General features: G+C 37.0%; 1 protein-coding gene across 1 annotated transcript in view; it reads right to left on the reverse strand.

Annotated features, from left to right (window-relative positions):
* The window catches only part of Hook1 (hook microtubule tethering protein 1), a 53,752-nt gene extending 31,771 nt beyond the window's left edge, over positions 1-21,981 (reverse strand). The window contains exons 1-8 of the mRNA XM_042683066.1: positions 21,708-21,981; positions 14,282-14,367; positions 7,731-7,803; positions 6,956-7,006; positions 6,010-6,142; positions 3,297-3,364; positions 2,819-2,881; positions 1,976-2,059 (exon numbers count right to left, since the gene is read on the reverse strand). Of these exons, the coding sequence (XP_042539000.1) occupies positions 1,976-2,059; positions 2,819-2,881; positions 3,297-3,364; positions 6,010-6,142; positions 6,956-7,006; positions 7,731-7,803; positions 14,282-14,367; positions 21,708-21,764 (615 nt within the window). The 5' untranslated portion in view covers positions 21,765-21,981. The remainder of the gene's footprint in view (positions 1-1,975; positions 2,060-2,818; positions 2,882-3,296; positions 3,365-6,009; positions 6,143-6,955; positions 7,007-7,730; positions 7,804-14,281; positions 14,368-21,707) is intronic.
* Positions 21,982-24,048: the final 2,067 nt, after the last annotated feature.

A 24,048-nucleotide genomic window follows, 5' to 3' on the forward strand; every position in this document is an offset into this window, starting at 1 on the left:
TGTTCAACTACTTTTTTTAATGTAGAATTGTGATCTTTACAGAATAAAATTTTCTTCAAAAACTATACTGCAATCTAAGAGACAGACCTCAATGGCTCAGTCCTTCATTCTTCAGCTCATGTATTCTACAGGTAATCCTATTTCAAAATAGTTTGTGCTTTGTGTATGTGTTACAATGTGTGATAAGTACAAATGCAAGAGAGAACAGACAAAATTCCCCTATACTTGAGATGCTTGCTTAATTACAGAGGACCGCTTTGTTTTTAAAGACTAAGTTAGGAAATATGGATTCCACTTTACGCCAAACTAGTCAGTCGCCCTAAGTCACTTCACTATTCCTTAACAGAAAAACTTGAAGTGCTAGAAATATTACCCAGCCATATCATTTTAAATATATACTTCATCTAGCAAGGATAATGCTATCACAATCTTTGTTCCTTCCTCTTATAATTTTTGGAATCATTTATTTAGTACATTATCAAGCAAATTAACTGTGTCATACAGCATATTAAGATAACAACCTTCCTACATTTTTTCTAAATTTACTTCATGACATTTATAGTTGCATTTTCACAGAATGACAATATATGCAAATACATAGCCCTTCTGAGTCAGACCCTACACATAAATACATATAAACATGAGTGTATATATGTATGTGCATGTGTGTGTGTATTCTTTAAAAGTGCCCTAGGATATAAAATTTATCATAGCTTCATTATTAAAAAGAAAAACATGGTTGCTTGACTATGGCTCACATAAGTAACCCTACTTAGGAGGCTGAGACTGAGAAGATAGCAGGGCAGGCAAAAGTTTAGTAGATTCTCAAGCAATAGCTATGAATTGTGGCATGCACCTGTCATCCCAGCTAGTAATAGTCTTAGATAAGGAGAGTGGCAGTTCCAGGATAGCCTTGGCAGAAAGACTGAGACAGTACCTCAACAAAAGGAGCAGGGCATGGTGGCACATGGCTATTATCCCAACTATAGTTGGAACCATAATATAGGAAAACTGTGTTCTAGGCCTGGACTCAGGCAGGAAATGAGACTCTATTTCAAAAACAATGAGTGCAGAAAAATAGCTAGAGAAATGTTTCAGCAGTAGACCACCTACTTAGCATGTGTAAGATACTTCCCTTATATACAGAAAGACATGAATTATAAAGAAATGAAGTAATTATTCTAAATACACACTAGCAGTTAGCAGTGTGACTGAATTCTGATGTATGGTGCTGGCTTACTAGTCTACCTACTTAACCACATAGTGGCTATGAATTACATATGGCCACATTCATACACATGTAATATGAGCAAAACATGAAAGGCTATACATACATGCATGTATGTAGATGAGACAGAAAGAGTATATACTTTCACTTATTCAGGGGGATTTGAGTATTACTAAGCACTTGCATAGGTTACTGTACTTAGTATTCATCAATAACTGTAAGGTAAATTCTTTAATTCTCCCATTTTATTTTACAAAATATTGAGCCCTCATCTAAATATCTGATATCATCTAATCTCTAATTAGTAGAATGATTTTTCTGAAAGGAATAGTTAGGCATTTTTCAATTCTCAAGAGAAAAATATTTATGAAATTCATCTTTGAATACTGAAGCTTATAAGTAATCTTTTTCTCTTTTTATTTTTTTGTTTTTATCTGTCATGGGGCTTGAACTCTGGGCCTGGGCCTTGTCCCTCAGCTCTTCAGCTCAAGGTGAGTGCTCTATCACTTGAACCACAGTGCCACTTCCGGTTTTCTGGTGGTCAATTGGAGATAAGAGTCTCATGGACTTTCCTGGGCTGGCTTTGAACTGTGATCCTCAGATCTCAGCCTCCTGAGTAGCTAATAGTATAGGCGTGAGCCACCACCGGTGCCCAGCAAATCTTTTTAATCTCTTCTTCATGTACTGAAACACAATCTCCAAACATGTAGCTACCTCATTAGTTAAAGAGGAATTCTTTGTCCATACCTGCATATCTAGTTCTTGGCATCTTTGCTTCAGCTCTTCTTTTTCCGCTAGTGCTTCCTGAAGTTCTTCTAAAGCTCTTTTAAGCTGAAATACAAATCGTAAGTCTGCTAATCAAGCTGAATTAACTCTCATAATAAACAGTGACACCAGAAATGGTTTTAAAATTTACCTGTAAATAAATGAGTCTTGTGTTATCTATGTGTGAATAGCAATTAGTCTCATTAATATTTAAGGCTAAAGAGCCAAACAAATGCTACCACCTGTGAAATATTTTTTAAATTATTAAGGTACTTTTCAACATCATCAAAAATTTTGATGATACAAAATTTAAATACTTCTTGAAATGATTGGTAACATTCACACATAGTCCAAAAATAAAATGAAATGCCTGAAGATGAATTTGTTTCCTCTTCTTTTCTGCTATAACCCAGATTCAGTAAACACAGGGAATGATTTTCCCCATGTACAAGTCTTCAAGCTGCTTCTTCAGTATCAGGCAAAAGAATACAAAAACTGTGGCAAAAGTCATATTACCTCATCATGAAAACTGTGATGAAAAAGCAGAATTACTTTCGATTGCCTATAATTTAACTATATAACCGTCTATCCTGGGTTACTATGTATCCAAAGAATCAGAAAAATGTTCAGTGTCGGTCAATTCTTGGAACATGATCAAAAAATCACCATTACTTACATTCATAAAGGAATTCAGAATAATGTTCAGGTGGAACTTTATAGCAAAACAGTTTCACAGAAGAGGTATTTTTGTATGTGTTTTCCTGTGTAAGCCTTATGAAAGTAACCAACAAGAGTGTCAACGTGTTCAACCATCTCCTCACTCACCTGTTGCTCTAATTCTCCAACACCGTCACTCACAGTAGAGCTCACTATTTCTTTACTCATCAACTAGGAAATTAAAATAGCAACATTAGTATGATTTTGTAATATTATGATTAGGAAGTAAAATATATTTACTTTAAAGGTATTATTTATAATTATAAAATATAAATTATCATTATATATACATATACATACACACACACTGGACTCAGCAGCAACTATTCTGTTTTATTGATAAGCTGAAGTTATTAAAAAGAAATTGGTGATACTAACATAAATTAGCTTGTAGAATTAGAAGTATTAAAATTGTGCTTAAAAGGGTATTTTAAGATATTCTGGTGGGGTGGTAGGTAGAGAAAAAGGAATAGTCACTAGTAGGTCCAATGCAAAGGACACACTGTAATTTTTTTAAAAGCTAAAATTTACGTGAAAAATTTTCTGTAATTTGGTTCAGGATTTTTAACATATGGGTATAACTTACCTCTTGAATAGCAGTCATGACCACATGTTGAACAGACTCCTCCAATGTCATTATATTTTTAATATGTTCTATGATTAAAAGAAAATTACATCTGAAAAAACTCTACTCTTTTACATGCCTTAACTATTCACTCGAAATAATGTAAAAATTTGAAGCCTTTTAAGAAAAATGTATTATTTTCCATTAATATGATCACTGCAAACAAGCAGAACAGAAGGTACTTATTTTAACATTTTAGATGTTAAACAAGAATCATCTAATTAGTATAAAGAAGATAGTAAGGAAGAAATTATCATATTAAAGTAATCTAACAATAATTATCTAACTTCAGGCACAGAAAGTTTCACTTTACACAGCTTCCTGTGAATACCAGCTCAGTATCCAAAGTCCTACCACAGAGATACTTTTGCCTCCCACACAAACGAAGGCAGTATGTTAAGGTAAGTCATCCCAACAGGAAATAAAAAACTCTAAGAAAAAGGGCATTTCTTATATTTTCATATTTAAATTCACTTCAGCTGCTCTGTTCTCTAGCTGAAGTAATTTGCCTTCAAAAGAAGTTATTATTTTCTAATACTTTACTGCCTTAATGATTCTTCTGGAAAACTCCTAAGTCACTTAAAACCATTTGTGATGTCAAATGAAAGGACGGGTCTGGTATACATTTGACCAGTAAGGGCTAATCTGAAGAAACAGAATTAACTAGAGAACTCATGCTGATGGAATAATTTCCTCTAAGTGGATTTTCTGGATAATGAAACACTTCAAGCCTGCAAAAGCTGTCATAAAAAGCATCTTCCTCTTCAGGTAGGGTATTGTTAATAAGCTAGAACATTAATTTCATTTGTAAAAGCAATTTTCACTGAAAATACAAAAGTACAACAGCTGCTTCACATCCTACATATGCTTTATTAATATTTTAACTAAATCACTCAGAGTGTCATTCTTTTCTTTCCTTAGGTTATTTTGTGGAGCTAAGGATGGAAGCCAGGCCTCACGCATGCTAGCTAAACAAGCACTATGTAACTGGGTTCATATCTAAAATTACAAACCCACACACATACTTACAAAAGTACATCCAATAATACAATTCTTATAATCCTGATTCCTTAAATAGTAAAAATGAAATCTGTTATATCACTGTGTATTTTTTATCTATACATCCAGGAATAGAATTACTTTTTTAATATATGAGGACAAAAGTGGCTTGTTAGATGTAAAACAATAATCACTTTCACAGAAAAGGATAGCTTAAAATGTCAATGGTGGCTTACTTCACAGGCATAGCAGACAAATTTTATAAGAAAACACAGAATGAGATAAAAGAAATTAAATAAAAACAATATAAAGAGTAGGCGCTGGTGACTCATACCTCCTAGCTATTCTGGAGGCTGAGATCTAAGGAGCACAGTTTAAAGCCAGCCAGGCAAAATAGTTCATGAGATGCTTATCTCTAATTAATCACAAAAAGCTCTAAGCAAAACTGAAGGTTAGGTGGTTGAATGCTAGCCTGAAGAAGAAAAGCTCAAGGACAGTGGCCAAGACCTGAGTTTAAGCCCTGAAATAGCAATAAATAAATAATAAACAAATAAAGATAGAATCAATGCCAAATGTCAGTTTATTGAAAATGACTAATATATCTGAAAAACTTGCTAATTAAGCAATATGAAGCAAAACTAAGTTATTAATAACCAGTAATTAGAATAGAAACAAAACATTCAAAGAATGTTTGGCAGAATGGGTATATGGCTTAGTGGTAGAGTGCCTTCCTGGCATGCATGAAGCCCTGAGTTCGATTCCTCAGTATCACATAAACAGAAAAAGCCAGCAGTAGTGCTATGGCTCAAGTGGTAGAGTGCTGGCCTTGAGCAAAAAGCTCAGGGACAGTGCCCAGGACCTGAGTTCAAGCCCCAATATTGGCAAAAAAAGAAAAAAGAAAATTGATAAACTGTGATTCCATGCTACATTTTCTAAGTTTGTTCTTACTGAATTGACGCTTTCTTGTATTCTTTCACTAATTATATAATGCCAAATCTATCAGATCATGGCCTGCAGTAATTTACAAATTTAAAAAACTTAATTCTCTATAAAGAAAGCATACTAAGTTTTGTCTTCACCTAAGATGATAAGAGGCCCATGGGAATATGAACTAGATTACCCCAGTTCATAATTTATTATATGAAACAAAGAATGATGGCTTTGCAATCAGCAAGGTAAGTATTGCTGTATTTAAAAAGAGTGATGAGATGCACCAATTCCACTCACATCACTAGCACACTTATATAAGGAGGACATTGTAGACAGTTATTTGTCTAAAAATAACAGAACATCATCTGAAAGACCTGGGATTAGCAGCTGATTTGATTTACAAAAATCAGAATCAAGGACCTACATTACAAAACTAATCATCCATGGGACAAATAAATACAATTTATTAACTGTCCACTAAGTGCGAAGCACTGGATATAGTATTTCGACTAAGTGCATTTAATTTAGCCACTAATTTTCAGAATGTAGGTAAAACAGATGTATACCTTTTCAATGGCAGAGTAAGGTTAAAATGCTTTTCTGGTTTACATTTCAAGGTACTTTCTCCCAAACTATAATAGTAAACTTTAACACTACCTTGTAATTGTGATCACTAAATACATTAGCTAGCAAGATAGACTGTTTCTAGGAAACCAAAGTCGGCGACTGACTGAAATTCACTTACCTTGCTTCTTTTCACAGTTGACTGCACAACCTAAAATAAGCTGAAGCAACCTCCCAAGCTCCACAGAATCTGAACGTTCAGTTATCTGGTTTAAGTCAGGGATAAGTTCTTCAGATATCTGCTGCCCCAAAAACTGCAGTATCAAAGTCAAGAAGCTAGTCATTTATGTTGGCTATAAAGAATTTATCACATTTAATTATTAAAAAGAAAATTAACTATAATCATCATGAAACAACTCAGATAAATTAACAGATGACAAATCCCTACACTGCTTGAAAGTAACTCAATATTCAGAGTAGCCAATTAACAGCAATTATCTTTACTTTTGATATATCCCTCATTAGAGAGTAGGTGGACTGTTTAAGAAGCACTGAGTTTAGTTTACTACAATGAAACTTGTGCCTTTCCATTGAATATAAGCTTATAACCAAATAATACTTAGAATGGTCTATATTTGATCAATGAACAAATAGTTGCAATATCAGTAATTATACTTCTTCAAATGAACAATAAATCCAATGACTTTTTTCCTGCCCTTATTTTTTCCTTTTGGTTAAGCTTATTAAAAAGTTTCTTGCCACTAAAGGTTCAAGGCATATAATGAACTGAAAAATTACAGAAAATTTCAGAACAGCAAAATTTTTTACAAGAAATTCTAATTTTAATTGTGTGACCTTAAAAAAAAGAAACAAAAATTTCCTACTAGCAAATTCTCTTGAAAAGCTCAACAGTAAACAAGTTGATATTATTTTTAAGAAAATAATCTAGTGCCATTTTTTTATAAATCTTGTATACTATAGTTTTAAGGCTAAACATCTTAGCAAAAGTTGAGTGCTTTAAAATGGCAATGATATACTTCAATTGTGAATTACATTCCAATAAAATGTTGTGTCAGTATAACTATTCAAAGCATTTCATATTTAATGTTAAGATGTATTTTTCATACCTCATGGTAATAACTCATAATTCCTTGAAGAACCTTCTTCAAGTTACTAGCCTAGTATAAAGAAACAGAATTAAAACAATCTTTATTTCATATTAATACTGAAAGATACTTATACCAAGATGAAATAAAAACTTTCCCTAAGAAAAATAACAAAACATTATAGTAGAGTTCTTTAACAAGATAAAGAAAAATAATGTGCAATAAACCTATTATTAGAAATTCTAAATAAAATTAAGTAAAAATTAACAAAATTGAAAGATAAGTGGATAAAAACAATATCATGGTTAGAGATTTAAGGACTCAATTCTCTGTAACTGACAGAATATACACTACAACAATAAAGGTATACAAGATGTACAAGATATACAGAATATACACTACTACAATAAAGAATATACACTACAACAATAAAGGTATACAAGATGTACACAGGTTTATCAACCAGTTGCTGTGATTGTAGGATTGTAGACCACTAAGAGAATTCTAGAAATGAAATCTATCATACACGCTCATTAACTCATCCTTGTCTAAAAGACCAAGCGTGTTTTCATTAATGAAAATGTTCTGTATCTGATCATTCACATGTCAAAATCCATATTGTATACAATATTGTATACAATACATATACATGCTAAATTCACACTGTACACAAAACATACATTTCAAAACTCATACTGTATACAATAGAATCTACTTGCAATTTTTGTAAAAATGGGTTAGTTGAGCAAAATGCTAATTTTAGGACTATTGTTTTATCCCTATTCACTACGTATACCTTTATTCTCCAGTTGTCTCCAACATCTTCTTTAATTCGGCTTAACCAAGATTCATTGAACCAAGCTACATCACTGAAACAAAAACAGGAATGCTAAACATTAAAATGGTTTTATTACATGAAAACTAAATTGAATCAAGAAAGTTACATATAGCACAACGTCTATCCTAAATAAGATCAGAAAAATATTTAAATAAACTCACTAAATTCTTTTGTGATTCTAATGAGCTAGTTTCCCATATCAAGTACTTCATATCATTAACATCTTCAATTTAACAATATATACTGAATAAATATTTACTATTAGATACCCTGTTCGCAGGAAGATCTAAAAGTATCAACCATGAAGAACTGAGAAGAAAATCACTCATTTTGGAGCCAGGCATGGTAATCCACCTGTAATCCCAGCTACTTGGAAGGTGAACACTAATAGGATTATGGATCCAGGCAAAGTTAATGAAACCTCTCATCTCCCCATCTAATCATGTTGGATGTGGTGGTTTATGTCTGTAATCTCAACTATGTGGGAAGACTAAGGAAGATTTCAGTGGAGGCCAACCCCAGGTAGAAAAATTCAAGACCTTGTCTGAAAGCCAACTAAAGGAAAAATGGACTGGGGACAGGCCCTAAAAAACAAAACTAGTATCTTACTGATATCTACTATGTATCAAACCTTTTCCCTCAATGTCTTTCTATATTATTTCATTTGCATATTATAGAAACTTGGCAAAACATACATTTCTATCTTCAATATTCCTATTAAGTAGAAACAAGGTAAGAGGATAAGTAATTTGCCCAAGTGATATTAGTACATGGCAAAGCCCACCAAAAATCTGATATAACTAAGTGGAATTTTGTTTCACTGAGAAATCCACCAAGATAAATCCTTAAAAACAATACTTCTGATGGGTGCTGGTGGCTCATGTCTGTAATCCTAGCTATTCAGGGGCTGAGATCTGAGAATTGTGGTTAGAAGCCAACCCAGGCAGGAAAGTCTGTGAGACTCTTATCTCCAATAAAACTACTCAGAAAAAGCACTGTAGCTCAAGTGGTTGGGTATAGCCTTGAGCAAAAGCAATGCAGTTCCTTGAGTTCAAGCCCCAGCACTGGTAAAATAAATTAAAAACATAAATAACAAAAATACTTCTGAGTTTTAATTAGAAACAAAGCTCTATTATTAATACTGAAGACAAATAACTGATGTACGAAAGTTTTTTGTATTTAATGTTTTGAAGAAAAATATTTGACTATATATAACAAGCTATATTAATAGATTTGGATGCCTGCTCTACGTAAAGACTTGAGGGGGATTAATATGAAAAAGACTTATTATTTTGACTCAGTCAAAAGAATGAAGTGAAGAGCACAAATAAAGAAGCTTGTGAAAAAATATATATTAAGGGGAAAAAAAAGAAGCCTATGACAAATGTTCTAAGTTAGCCAACCTTTAAGGCTATCCCTACAGTCTGATCTAAACTTTTACTTATAGATAAGCCACCTAAAGTATGCATAAAAAATTCTTTTCCAAAGTGGTTTCTTAAACCTAACACTGCAAATAGAAACTACAATACAATGCTCAGCTTTTCTAAAATCATTCTAATATAGAAGATATCACTATGCCTACAGTAAACAAAAATTTTCATTTATCTGTAATTTGCAACTGTGTTTCACTTTTCTCAGATGCTAAAATTACCGAAACAATTTAGCTTAATGTGTAAGTGATATACTACTAACTAGGTACAGATATATCTAAAATAACTGAATTAACTAATGAGTCATATTTGTCAAAGCAAATTTATTTTCTTATTACAGCAAACAATATAAAGCCCCACAGGCATGTTGGTAAATTTTTTGTGTCAACATAGCTAGGCCACAGTACTTGATTTGGTCAACTATGTCTAAATATACTGCTAAGAAGGTATTTTGTAAAAAGCAATGGGAAGGCAGTCTGCTGACAGGATTTGATCCTTCTTGCAGGGATCAGTCTTTCTGTTTAGGCCTTCAACTGGTTGGATAGGAAGGTAAATAAAATTACTCAGACTACTAGTTTAATTGTTATTTACAAAATAACAAAATGCTGATCTCTGGATTTCCACTTGGCTGTCTTATTTGTAAGATTTTACACTTAAAAAAGCCACCACAGCTACATAAGCCAATCACTCCCTTAAGATAGCTATGTGTAGCCAGGTACAGGAGGCTCATACCTATAATCCTAGCTACTCAGGAGGGTGAGATCTGAGAATTGTGGTTAGAAGCCAGCCCCAGGAGGAAAGTCTGTGAGAAGCTTATTTCCAATTAACCACCAGAAAACCAGAAGTAGCACTGTGTGTGGCTCAACCGCTAGCCTTGAGTTGAAGAGCTCAGGGACAGCTCCCAGACCCAGAGTTCAAGCCCCATGACCACCACAAAAAAGGGAAAAAAAAATCTCTGTGCAATCATGTGTATGAAACAAATACATTTAAGCATAAACATCATGTTGTTGGTCCATAGAGCCCTGGACTACTATTACCAGATTCTGAGCTGATTCTTTAAAAAAAAAAAAAAAATCTAAATGAAATTCTATGCTACCTTTGGAAACTGGATCCAGAGAGTAATCTATACTTGTTATCTAGTTTTTCCAATGTAATTCTTTCTTTGGCTTTACATTCTTCCTTGACTTCCTTTACATCCCAAATCAATATTAGTTCTGTGAAATATTTTCCAAGTTCTTTCTTATAAACAAACTTACCCCTTCCCAGTTATTATAGCAGCCAGACTTTTTAAATTGCCACATCTACATGCCTTAACTATGTTTTACTCCCCAAACTAAATTATTTTCTTATATTTCTGAGAAATTCAATGAGGAACACCAGTCAGCAGGAGAAACAACTAATCACAAATGTAGTCCAATTATTTTCTAATAAAACAACAAAAAATCATAATTAAGCTTTACTACATCCATGATATTTATCTTCAACAATTTTACAAATTAAAATTAGGCTATGCCTTCTGGTTACAATAGCAGTTGTGTCAGATTATTCTAGAATAGCTAAAACACCTTTTGTGCTTAACACAACAAATTGTGATCTGTAATTGGACATGAACATATGAACTTTCAAAAGGGGATCAAGACATTAGATTCAATGATTACAGCTTACTGGGAACACTGGCTTTGGACTCACACCAAGCTGCTGTAAGCCCTAGCACTTTGCAATTTATTCATCTTTTGACTTTCCAAAAGCAATTCCCACCTCTTTACTACTTCCTATCCTCATATGCAAATTGAAATATCTATTGCATTGAGTAGTAAAGATTAAATAATTGATCTAATGTGGTATATAGTGATATATTAGTACATATGGAGTTATCAAGGCTCAATATCTATGAATTAATGAACAACTAAACGCGTTATGCTTAAGGTCTTCTGAGTTTTCTGCATTCTCTCACTCTTTTCACTCTTTCAAAAACCATCATAACCACACAAACCCCCAAAGTATGTTTCAGTTCTAATCTGATACCCATAACTCTGACTTTATGTGGAAATAGAGTCTTCCCATATGCAGTCAAGGTGGGATAAAGTCATACTAAATTAGAATGGATTCTATTCCAATAGACTGGGGCCTTTGTAAGTCAAGAGACATAAACAGTTACAGACAGAAGTAAGGTGACCTGGGAGGACAGAAGAGGAGGTTTGAGTTATGCTTCCATACACCAAGAAACACCTAGGTCAGAAGCTTGATTAGGTACAAAAGAATTTTGTCCTTGAAGCTTTGGAATAAGTATGGACCACCCAATACCTCACTGTAGTCTTCTAGTCTCCAGCACCATGAGACAACTCATTTTTATTGTTTGAAGCCAGCTATTTATTCTGTGGTACTTTGTTACAGCAGCCCTAGGAAACTAATGTATTAGGAATAGTTCTTTCCCATGAGCTTTTTACGTAACAAGCGCTTTTACACACATTTTAAAAAGAGAGGTACATATTCCACATTCAAAGATAATTTTAAAACAAAGAAGCCTATTAATAACTCTATAACTCCCCAAGTCTAGAGTCTTAAAACATGGAAAACACTTTTTCAAAATTTTGTCATTCAGAAGCAGACCTGTCTGAGATAAATAATGATGCCTAAATTTTGCTACTTCCTTAAAAAGTAGTTTCCTTTTCATTATTAGTAACAACTTTTATATAATGTGATGTGAGTCACCAATAAAACTTATCATAGTAACATATAAAGTGCTTTGAAATATTCAAAAAATATGTTAAAGTTGGCCTTTTAAACAGGATTATGAAACTCTGATCCAACTATGGGAACTGTACTATTTAAGTCTCAGTAGCCAGAATACAGACTTCTGAAAAGCTCCAAAATTAGAAAGGGATTAAAAAAAATTCAAAGTGGCCCTTGGACAATAAGGGAGGCTGAGGTATATAAGAACATATGAAAATAGACAAATGAAACAGAGAGGAGAGGGTGGGGATTCAGAAAGAGACACTGACTGAGGTAGGTAGAATTTTAGGTTACTGTTCACTTGGTTTAATGAAAAAAGCTTTCAGATTGGTGGATTTTTTTCCCTATGGAAAACTTCCTAGGATACTAAGAAGAAAGGAAAGAAGAACAGAAAGAGGATTATCAACAGATTCCAAAAGGTTGTATAGAAATTGAGTTATTAATGAAAAATACCATTTAGATTTATGAAATATTCTCAATATCAAGCACATAGAAAGTACAGAGGTCAAACAGCCATACATGTTACATCAGGGTAAAATTTGGTCTCTTCTATTGTCTTATAGGATAAAGCCACAATCAGTACCTACAGAAGTGACATCTTTGGTGTTACTGTTGAGACAAGAGAATGTATACCAGTTACTTCATACCAACCATAATAAGAGGAATCTCCCTATCTAACAACAAAAAGCAATGATGATTTTCCCAAATCATCAAGAAAGGACCAGACTGACAATGCTTGGGGCTCTGACCAAGTATGTAAGTTCATTTTTTTGTTTGTTGGTTTGGTTTTTTTGTGCTGGTTCTGGGGTTTGAACTCAGGGTATGAGTGCTGTAACTGAACTTGAGTTCAAGGCTAGTGCTCTACCACTTGAGCCACAGCTCCACTGCCAACATTTTCAGGGGTTAATTGGAGAAAAGAGTCTCCCTGGGCTTTTCTACACTGGCTGGCTTCAATCTTAGGCTCTTGAGTAGCTAGGATTACAGGCATGAAAAACCAACACCCAGCCCAATAATATAATTTTTAAATCAATCAGGATTTAACAAAACTTTAAGAAATACTTTCTTAAAGAAAGCAAGGAAATAAGACATGTTTTAGAACTATTGCTTTTCCTCCCTTCAGCAAATGTTAACATTCTGTATGTCTTCTAAAGAAGTGTTAATTTTGAGTTAACTCTAAGATCCATATACTTAAATTATTTGAAAATGCCAAATAACTAGAATTTCAATATCACTTTTGGCTACTTTTCTAGGTATGGCTCAGGGTTTTTGCTGATATACAGGGTTTTGAATGTCAATTATAGATATCTTTTACATAAGAGTAGTAACAAGTAAATAATATGACTGTAGAACAATGAAGCCAATCAGAATTCTGTTCTCAAAGTAAGCTCAAATACAGTCATCATGGCTAATGAACTTGATGGGTACAGAACTGGCACTGCTTGTACTAATAAAAAAATATTATATTGTAGACTACATCCCTAATCCATGAATTATGCTTCTCACATATTAAAAATACTGGATTTAGGAGCTTTTGATAAAATGGCTGAAGCCCAAACTGAATCATTTCATTAATTAAGGTTGCTGCCCTGTCTCATTCATTCATCATTTCATTATTGGTGGACTCAGAAATTACTATTTGAGAAATAGCCTTTTGTTAATTTGGCAGTTTTTCCAAATCTGGCTTTTGGATTTTTTTGTTTGTCACTTTTGGGGCTTGAACTTAGGGCCTGGATGGTGTCCCTGAACCTCTTTGTGCTCAAGGCTGAGTCTCTACCATTTAAACCATAGCACTACTTCTGGCTTTTTCTGAGTAGTTTATTGGAGATAAAGAGTCTTACCAACATTTCTGCTGAGGCTGGCTTCAAACTGTGACCCTTATATTTCAGCCTCTTGAGTAGCTACAATTACAGATGTGAGCCAAAAGCACCCAGCTTAAACTTAGCATTTTATGCTTGAATAATCTCTAAGATAACAATGTCAGGGCATGGATACCTTACAATGACCACAGTACAACCACTAGAAACTTTACAAGCAATGATATCATTCCCTTAAAACTTATTCTTTATAGTTACTATGACTTGTGAACATGCCAGCAAGAGTTAAGTAAGATCTCTTGAATAAATAAAAGCACTCATAATTTATTTAGTTAAGGTGAATCTCTATGAACAAACAAAGAACAGTGTAGTGGTAAAGGGTTTTATTCCCTACTTGCAAGAATGCCATAGAACCATATGTTTGGTTACTGAATGGGATAAAATTTCAATAGCCTAAAAGAACACAAGTTTAAGTTTTCTCCTATGGTATTGAATTTACCATTATTTTCAGAAGGCTTTGATCGCTACTCACATTTGATGAAGAACTTGTGCCATGGTAACTCCATTAGTCAGCTGTTTGACATTTTGACAAGGTGAGGCAGTCTTGAATGTCTGCAGCTAAAATGACATAAAGCAAATGACCTTATTCCTTCATTATCCCTTCAGAGCAGCACTGCAAAATACATAGAAAAGCAGCTAAAACCTGTCCTTTGTTTAAATGCAGACACTGCAAACAGTATGTTCATGTGGCTTTGCAGTATTTTTAGAGAAATACTTAATATTTCATAAAGTAATGCCTAACACAGTAACTCATATGAATGGCCACATGAAGCAATGCTGCAAAGTACAAAGCCATGTATGTATTTTCCTCTTTTGTCCATTTTTAAGAGCACATCAGAAAAAGAACATTGAGATTACAGTATTTTCATGCTAAAATTTTATTCATATCCCTTTGTAGGAAAATAAAGGTTAGAAACGTATAGTCTAATACCATTCACAGTCTATTCATTATCTCTGAAAGAAAGTAGGACTTCTGCTGACTGTCCAACATTAACTTAAAGTGTGAAGAGTCAGGGGCCATCCATCTCTTTAGTTTGGCTAGATATACTGAACATTTCAAATCTCTATTTGTAAAACACCTACCAAACATTAAAACGAGAAGTGGAGTCAAGAGCCAGTAGCTAATGCCTACAATCCTAGCTACTTGGGAGGCTGAGATCTGAGGATCTAAGTTAGAAGCCAGCTCCAGAAGGAAAGTTTGTCAGACTCATCTCCAATAAACCACCAAAAAGCCACAAGTGAAGCTGTAGCTTGAATGGTGCAGTGCTAGCCTTGAGCCAAAAATACTCAGCACCAAAGCTTTGAGGTCAAGCTCCAGGACTGGCATGAAGACATGAGACAAGAGACGGAATCAGAGACAGACACAGATACATATGTGTGTGTGTGTATATAGATAGATAGATAGATAGAGATATATAGGGGAGACAGAGACAGAGAGAGACAGAAAGAGAGACACAGAGAGATAGAGAACAGACACAGAGAAACAGACACAGAGAGATGGAATAATGGAATCTTTCACATAGAGAGATGGAATAATGGAATCTTTCACATAGAGAGATGGAATAATGGAATCTTTCACATAGAGAGATGGAATAATGGAATCTTTCTCAAAAGAGCAAATTCAAGCCAGAAAAACTTAGAAAGCAAATTACAAAAAAATGGAAAGCAAAATGGATGATACTTTCCAGAAATCTAAATGCAATCCATAGCATCTTAAATTATGAGTCTTTCCACACATATTCATCCCCTTTACTCGTGATTTCTGAGTTTACCACTTAACTGCCATAAACGAATAGAATTTTCTTCTACCATAATTCACTGTAGCAGTTTTGTATATGTCACAAATCTATCTCTATCACTCTACGACTGAAAGATAGTATCATCACACTATTGTTTTCCATGTACATAATTTACTGAGCTCCTTACTCTAGGTGGGACAAAGTGGTATAGGATGAGGTTACAAAGGAAAATCACCAGGGCTTTACCCTTAAAATAACCTCAGTCAAGAGTTAAGGAGAAAAGTATACAAGTATACTTTTTGAAAATGTGATAAGTAACACAATCACTGTATACACAAAGTGTTTTGAAAAAGAAATAGTAGAACCAATTAATCCAATTAGTATTTTTATTTTAGAAAGGCATCATAGAGAAGATTCCCATATGGACAATCTACTGAATGAATACTATATTTTATAAGCTAAAAAAGGATGGGGAAGGAAGCTTCAGGAGACAGAAGTACAATAAAAGTGCAGATACATGAGACAAAATAGCAATTTTAGTATCACTGGATTTGCAATACAAAGAAGCTGTAGAAAGGTTAATAAACAAAGGGAGAAAAAAAGACCCACAGGGGTCAGGATGGCAAGAACCATTACAGAATCTTGACTTATTTTATCCTTAGTGGTAACATCTACAGAATTAAATGAAACACCAAATATCCTTGGATCAGTGTCTGGCATACAGAATTATCTCAATAGCTATTAGCAGACTAGTTATGAGTTAGGGTTTTTTGAAGTGTGGGGGTCTAGAGAAAAAAATGTACAAGTATCTCTTGACATAGTAATTCATAGTCCCCAAGCAGTTTTATGCATGTTAATTTTTGAGAACCACTGCTCTAGTTAATGAAGAATCACCAGTGTTAAAAAGAAGAATGATATATCTTTGGTACATTTTAGACCTATAGCAGTAATTCAGAGTTGCTTTACACTACAGTCAAGACCAATCAAAAGCTCCTAAAGGTGAGTAAAGAAAGAAAAGAATGCTGTAGAAATAATGAGCATAAAAGTGAATGAGAGGGGAGGATGAAATTATGCAACATATAATATACAAAATAAGCAACACAGAGAGTGAGTGAGCAAGAGGGGGGGGAAAGAGAGAGACAGAGAGACAGAGAGAGAGACAGAGAGAGAGAGAAAGAGACAGAGGCAGAGACAGAGACAGAATGAATAGCTCCAGGGCTTAGGGAATGTTTAAAAGGACAGTAAACATTATCTTAATGTGTAACTTAAAAGTTATATCATTAACTTTTTACAAAATATCTGATAAGTGATTTTAAAAGAGCACCTTCAGAGGCACAGACCATAAAGCAAAGCTAGCACCAAGATATATGTGAGTATACACCACAGAGTTATGCTCAGATGAAGATCAATTTCTGTACCCTTTACTAACATATGGGCACCAAAGTGTCTTTTGAAAACTCCTAAAGTAGCTGCAAAGTAAATCAGATAACAAAATGTAATTTCATTTGACTGAACTCTAAGGCTTTATAACCAAGAACAGTGAATACATTAAAGAGCTCAGTGAAGGAAGTGAGACTAAGGCACAGGGATAAAAGAAAATTTCATACTACTCTTTATGAAAAAGCAAATGACTTTCTACTGAGTGGCCTAAAATGGACAGAAAGAGCTTCCATGGGTGTCCATTACCACACCACCTAGGCAAGAAACAACCTCTTCTCTTCTATAATGTAGAAATTCTGAAATGCCTCAATGCAAATGTCATAGAAATTAAGAAAGTAGCTTTCATAAGTGATAGCCAATAAAAACTCAAATCTTAGCCGGGCGCTGATGGCTCATGCCTGTAACCCTAGCTACTCAGGAGGCTGAGATCGAGGAATGCAGTTCAAAGCCAGCCCAGGCAGGAAAGTCCTTGAGACTCTTTTCTCCAATAAACCACTAGAAAACCAGAAGTTGCACTGTGGTTCAAGCATAGAGGGCTGGCCTTGAGCTGAAGAGCGCAGGGCAGCTCCCAAGCCCAGAGTTCAAGCCCCATGACCGACCAAAAAAAAACTCAAATCTTGGACCAACTCTGTCTTTACATTCTCCTTTAACTCTTCCCTTCAGCCCTTCAGAAAGAATTGTTTTGAGGTTTAAGATCTTTATAAATAATTCAGTCACTAATAATTTTCCTAAATCTCTCTCTCATACATACACACACACACACACACACACACACACACACACACACACACACACACACACACACACACTATCCTTTTCTGGACCTGTCTATCAAAGGCAGTGTGTAAGAACCATTATAAACATCTGATCAAGTGCCTTAACTTTACAGATATTAAGTCTCAAAGATAAAAAAAGGATAACCAACCACACAACAAAGTAAAATTAAATGTATCTTCATGCAAATATTTCTTTAAATATGGCCACATCTCTTTAATCTTGAACTTTGTATTAAGCTTCAGTACATATCTAAGAATTGTTTTTTGAGGACTTCTAAATTATAAAATGTATCACTTAAAAAATCATCAAGATTTACCTGACTTGATGACTTCTCTGAGTTCACGTTGGCTCCTTTCTTCTCATGGTGCTAAAATTACAGAACTACTTCCAACTATCTTCTCATTCTTGTGATGTGGCCCTAACATAACTTTAAAAAAATTTGTAACCCACTACATACTCAACAAGTAATATTACATAGTATATACTGTGAGTCCACTACTTTCCTTCAAGCTACAGCCAAAGGAGACTAGTAGTACTGCTAGTGGCTTTTCTCTGTGCTGGGAAAACCCAGTTTACTCATCCTACTTTGTGAAATTCATCATTTCTCTATAATCAGGTTAAAAATTCACCTCCTATCTATAAAAACCTATACCTATATCATGCTTAATGGTGAAATACTGGTCATTAAGGTCAGAGCCAAGAAAATTATATTTTACTATCACCCCTTTGATTCATGGCTATATTGGAAATCCTTGTCAGCATTCTTCTTAGGGATAGAGCAACAACAGGTCAGGCAAGGAACCTGATGCTATGCAGTATGTTAAGGAACTGCGTTAAGTGTTATGGATATGGCTGTTATAGATATATAACATGTTAAATTTCAACAGAAGTGGGTAACAGGTAAGTCATTATTTTAGGAATGGTTGTCACACAGTCTCTGATCTAAAAGGCAACAATCAGACTGGAGACCTGAAATGGTGAAAAACTACCAGCCACGGGAAAAACTAGATAAGTATTTGATGGTAGCAATAACAGCATGTAGCATATGTTGAGTTAAAAGAAAGTGGAGGGGCTGGGAAGGTGGCTCAGTGGTAGAATGCTTGCCTGGCATGCATGAGGCCCTGGGTTCAATTCCTCAGCACCACATAAAAAAAAAAGAAAAAAGCCAGAAGTGGTGCTGTGGCTCAAGTGGTAGAGCGCTAGCCTTGAGCTGAAGAGCTGAGGGACAGCGCCCAAGCCCAGAGTTCAGGACCCACGACCGGACCCCCCCCCAAAAAAAAAAGTGGAGAAGCATGGGAGAACAACAATGCAGAGGCTTAGGAATGGGGGAGAGAAGGAAAGGGAGGATGAGGAAGGGGAGAGAAAAGGGAAGATAGGAAGGGGAGGAGGAAGATAAAGATGGAAAGTTAAATTTCCTGAAAATAATCCTAGAAAGGAAAGCAAAGCCAAAAGATGTATGGAAACAATGACAGAAGACCATTTCAAGAAGGATATACCAAGTAATGTTTGGATTGCTTACTGGATTTGGCTAACTGCTAATGAAAGTCTTAAGAGAAAAGAAAAAAGGAAAAAACCTCAAATGCAATTAGCTGAGAAGGTAAGTAAAAGTATAAGGAAGATAAAGGGTAAGTGCTTAAAGAAACTTTACTGGGAGAGAAAGAGAAAAATCCAAGTGGTTTTAAGGAGTGGATGGAGGGGTAGCTCTTCGTTCTTTTATAAAATGAAGTATGTTAACAAGTTTATATATAGTAAGTGAAGAAAGAAGCCAATTGAGAGAAAGAAGTTGTAAATACAGAAAGGAGGAATATGTTAGAACAAAATTCTATAAGAGTTGGAAGTTATGGAAGCTTAAAAGCCTGAGCCAAAGACAAGGAAACGGTCATTTACTCAAGAGAACAAATGACAGACTAGTAGAATTTTGGTCTCAGTTGGCTAGGAGGAATTACAAGAGCTTATTCATCAAGCTGGGTGGTGGTATGGGAAAAGGTATATTTGGCAATAGTGAGTAAGTAGAGGCAATGGTCTGCTCTGTCATTCCACTTCCTCCATAGAGTACAGCAGCCTGGGAGAAGATTGCAGAAACAAAATAACTTATTTTTCTCTTATATCTATGCTCCTTATTTGGAATTTTTTCCAGACTTCATAGAATTTTGCTTTCCTTTGTGGTTGTAAAACTTCTGTCACTCTGATTAAAACTGATTCACGCAACTGGACATTGCATATATAAAATTGATATATGCAATTGGCAAAGTCAGTAAAAACTTGTTAAAAGAACAGACACTATCACATGAGATTGTTTTAAATAACACAATACATTTCAAGGAAATGCTGTACTCCACCACCTCACAATTAAGTCAATGACATCATAAAGACCAAGTTTGCCATTTCAATCAGATGATGTATATAGAGCACAGAGGAAGAGACTAGGGTACACCCTCTAATTATCCACTTGTTTAACAAAACAGATCATTAAAAGTAATGTTGCCTTTGTTTCCTGACAGAGTTAAATACAGCTTCTAAATCTTAGTACTTATTTTAAATGAAAATATAAATTAACAGCTAATTGCTTTTAACTCAGAAGCCCAAGATAGTTACTTTCCACTTCATTATTGACTTTCAAAGGGTAAAAGTTGATTTAAGTTGCAGTCCTTTCCAATAGACTTTACATACTTCCAGATTTCTCATTCTTTGGAATGATCAGCATCATGAGATTGCTAAAGAATCCTCATCAATGATTAAATCCTCTGAATCCAGTCTGTATACATTCCATTCTGCGAACACTCTCCTACACACAACTGGTTTAGGGGTGAGCACCATGAACCACTTGGGCCATCAAGCTCAGTGCTGGTTAGGAACCACACCTGGACGCCAGATCTCTGATAACATTTAGCTCACTGAAAAAAACAAACACCACCACCACCAAACCTGAAAAATCCTGAGAGACAGCCCTGACTGTTCAAATCCAGTACCGGTAACACACCCCCTTAACCATGTGTAAACTAAGACTCCCAAGTCCTTCACAGAAATATGCTACTCAACGGGAGGTGGGGGGAGGGAGGGAGTGGGCGGCAGAAATAAGGAAAGCGAGTTCTCATCCCTAGACAGTTTTCCACGCAGGAGGATATGTGCAAAGATCTTATTCGAGGCTGCTTCTACTAAATCACATGCCCTAGAGTCAGTCACCTCCTTATGACCTGAGGTCCCACTGGAACAAAGTAGTTGAAGCAGGGTGGAGGGGGGGGGGGTTAGGTTTCAGAAAGGGGGGGGGGGGTCTTTACTTTCAAGTAACACAAAGGTCTCCCCTATGGAAAGAGTATTTCACAGATGGATGATGAGAGATAGCAGTCCGGAAAATTCAAGGCTGGGGGGTTGGGAGGCTGGGGAGGTGGGGGGCTGGGGGTGGGGGGCTAGGGGAGCTCGGGGACTGGGGGAGCTGGGGGGCTGGAGGGCTGGGAAGCTGGGGGCCTGGGGGAGCTGGGGCGCTGGAGGGCTGGGGAGGTGGGGGGCTGGGAAGCTGGGGGGCTGGGGGCCTGGGGGAGCTGGGGCGCTGGAGGGCTGGGGAGCTGGGGGGCTGGGGAGCTGGGGAGGGCTCGGTAGGGGGAGAAAATGAGGGTCAGAGGCAAGCAGCGGGTTGGACGTCTGGGTCCTTCTACAGCTGCTGGGAACCAGACCCAGGTTCCATCTGGCCTGCACCCGATCCTCACCCTCCCCCCCCCCCCCCGCCATCCTCGTACCCCCTCCCCGTCCTCCCTCCCCCCCCTCCGGGTCCTCCCTCCCGTTTCCTCGCCCACACCTCCACGCGCGCGCACCCTCCGCCCCGCACCCCCAGAGGGGGCGTGCTCGCGGCCAAGGGCGGCGGGCGGCGCGGAGGGCAGGGCGCGGCGGCCGCGGCCAGGTGGGCTCGGGCTCCCGTCCCCGACCCTCGCGGACCCTCGCACTCACCCAGATGATGAGGCTGTCGCAGAGCGGCAGCTCGGGGAGCGGCGGGGCCTCCTCCATGGCCCGGGACGCTCTCGACGCGGCCGCTGACACCGACGCTTCCCTCTTCCCCGGCTGCGCCCCGAGCCGGCGTCGACCAGCCGGCCGCCCGCCCTCCCGGAGAGCTCAAGGGCCAGGCCCGGCGCCCGCGCCGCTCACGCGCAAAATCTCACGCTGCCGACGTCGCCCGCGTAACCCCCTCCTCACCCGCCTCCTCTGGTCCCCGCGTCCGCCCCCTCCCCCGTCTGGGGCCCCGCCGCCGCCGCCGCGCAGTGGGCACCTGGGCCACGCCCCCTGCCCCTCCCCGCCCCCCCTCCCGCTCCCGCACACCTCGCTCCCGCCACTCTGAGTGACCTGTGTGAGCACCAGTCACAAAGAAGGTGGGTCGCTGGGAGGGGCGGGAAGAGCGGGGATAGGTCCAGCAGGAAAGGTTGCTGATTGGATGTGCCCTCGTGGGCTCCGACCAATTAAACAGAGACAAGCAGGAGGCTCCCGGAGCAAGTGGGTGGTTTATGACCTGGCAGGTGCAGCCAGGGCGGGTGCTGGAGCTGGAGGGCCCTCGCGGGACAGAGAGTGAGCATGCGCAAGGGGAGGGGGGGGGGGGGAAATTGGCAGATGAAACTTCATTCTGTGTTGGTGGCACAAGGAGCAGAAGGGACAGCGTCACCCCTGCCCCTTGCCCACAGGTTCTGGCATCTTCGGGCCTCCTGCCTCTGGGTTAACACGTCTCCTGACTACACTTGTGGAGAGCTACACCGTTTCCACCTTGCTACGCAGATCGAGTGCACCCACGAATTCTTGTTTTCAAAAATCACCTCGAAGGTGGAGCCGATTTTCTTCTATGTTCTCTTTGGAACGTGGCATTTTAATCTGCACACATGGCCAAGAGATGCATTTCCTATGGGAAACATAGTGCTTGAATGCTGCTTAAATCAAAGAAGCTCTCACAAGATCAAGGACTAGGGGGACTTTCGTTTTTTAAATGGGGCATATGAGAACACCAATTTCAGCCAAATGGAAAAGTGAAGTAATTGTCTTCACTTTTGAAAAAGACGGAAGATATTGGTGTACCCATGTGTCCTTTGTCTGTTGCAAATCTTTGCTGAGAACGTTGGGGTGGGACAATGAGGTAAAATGGAAGCTCTCACTGATAGATACCCTCGGTTACTGAAGTGGGTAGAATATTCTTAGTCTTGCTGTTGAGTCTCATCATTTCATTCATAAACTTGCCAATTCACGTGCCTCATTAAAAAGCAGCTGGCTCATTTAAATTACTGCGGTTTTATAATTAGGCATTGAGAACTTAAAGCTTATGGGTAACTGCATTTGAAAGCCCCCAAATATAAATCAGTCTCATTCTAAAAATACAGTAAATGCGTTTGCTATTGGTTCCCTTCACATTCTAGAACTTTGTGAATATCTTTGGCTTCACTTAATAGTCTGGCCACTGGAAACATTGTTAATGTGACTTAAGTGGAAACGTTAAGAAGAATGCCTAACATCATTATAACTAAAATGTAAGCGTGTTGTAAAAAGTAAATTGCAAATTTAAACGTTGCAATGTGAGTTACAATAATCATACAGTATTAAAAGCATTTGGGAACATTTACCACTGAGAGCCACAGATGGTTGAACTATTAAAATAAAATGCTTAATGAGAGTCACTGGGAAGGGGGCAATTAAGCTATCTTTCGGGACTGCAAATAGGAAACAAATCCTCAATGAAAGATGCCCAGTATCTACATGATATCAAATCCAAAGATAAAAGATGTGAAGGATGACTGAACTTACTGAAACAATTTAAATATTCGAAACATATATTCAAGAAAAACAAATACTACTAATAGAATATAAAAGATGATCTTGAGAAGAGTGAAGGGTACTCTCATACACAGTGGGAAGATCATTTTGGAAAATGTTGAATAATTTTTAAAACTTTTTGTAATTCAAATTCAGAATTTATAACTTCTAGTCATATCCTCTTTAAGTCATAGCAAATGAGAAAGACAATAAAGTTAGTGTAGAAAATGTATCAGTATTGTTTAAATCCAATTAGAGCAGTTAAATACATTAAACAAGGTTCATAAGTAATACAGTAATACTTTGTATAATATTTGGTAATTTAGGGATGTGTCATAAGGTATATTAAATAGAATTTTAGTATAAAAGTATATAAGCCACATGACCTTGATAATACATTTTAATATGCACATAGCAAGAAACAGGAGTATTTATCAAACTACACTGTTTATTTGTGAATGAACAATCATATTCTGTAATGTTTTATATTTTTATCATACTCTAG

This window comes from Dipodomys spectabilis, unplaced genomic scaffold (assembly GCF_019054845.1).
Source record: "Dipodomys spectabilis isolate Male_0828 unplaced genomic scaffold, ASM1905484v1 ptg000002l, whole genome shotgun sequence".
Lineage (NCBI taxonomy): Eukaryota > Metazoa > Chordata > Mammalia > Rodentia > Heteromyidae > Dipodomys > Dipodomys spectabilis.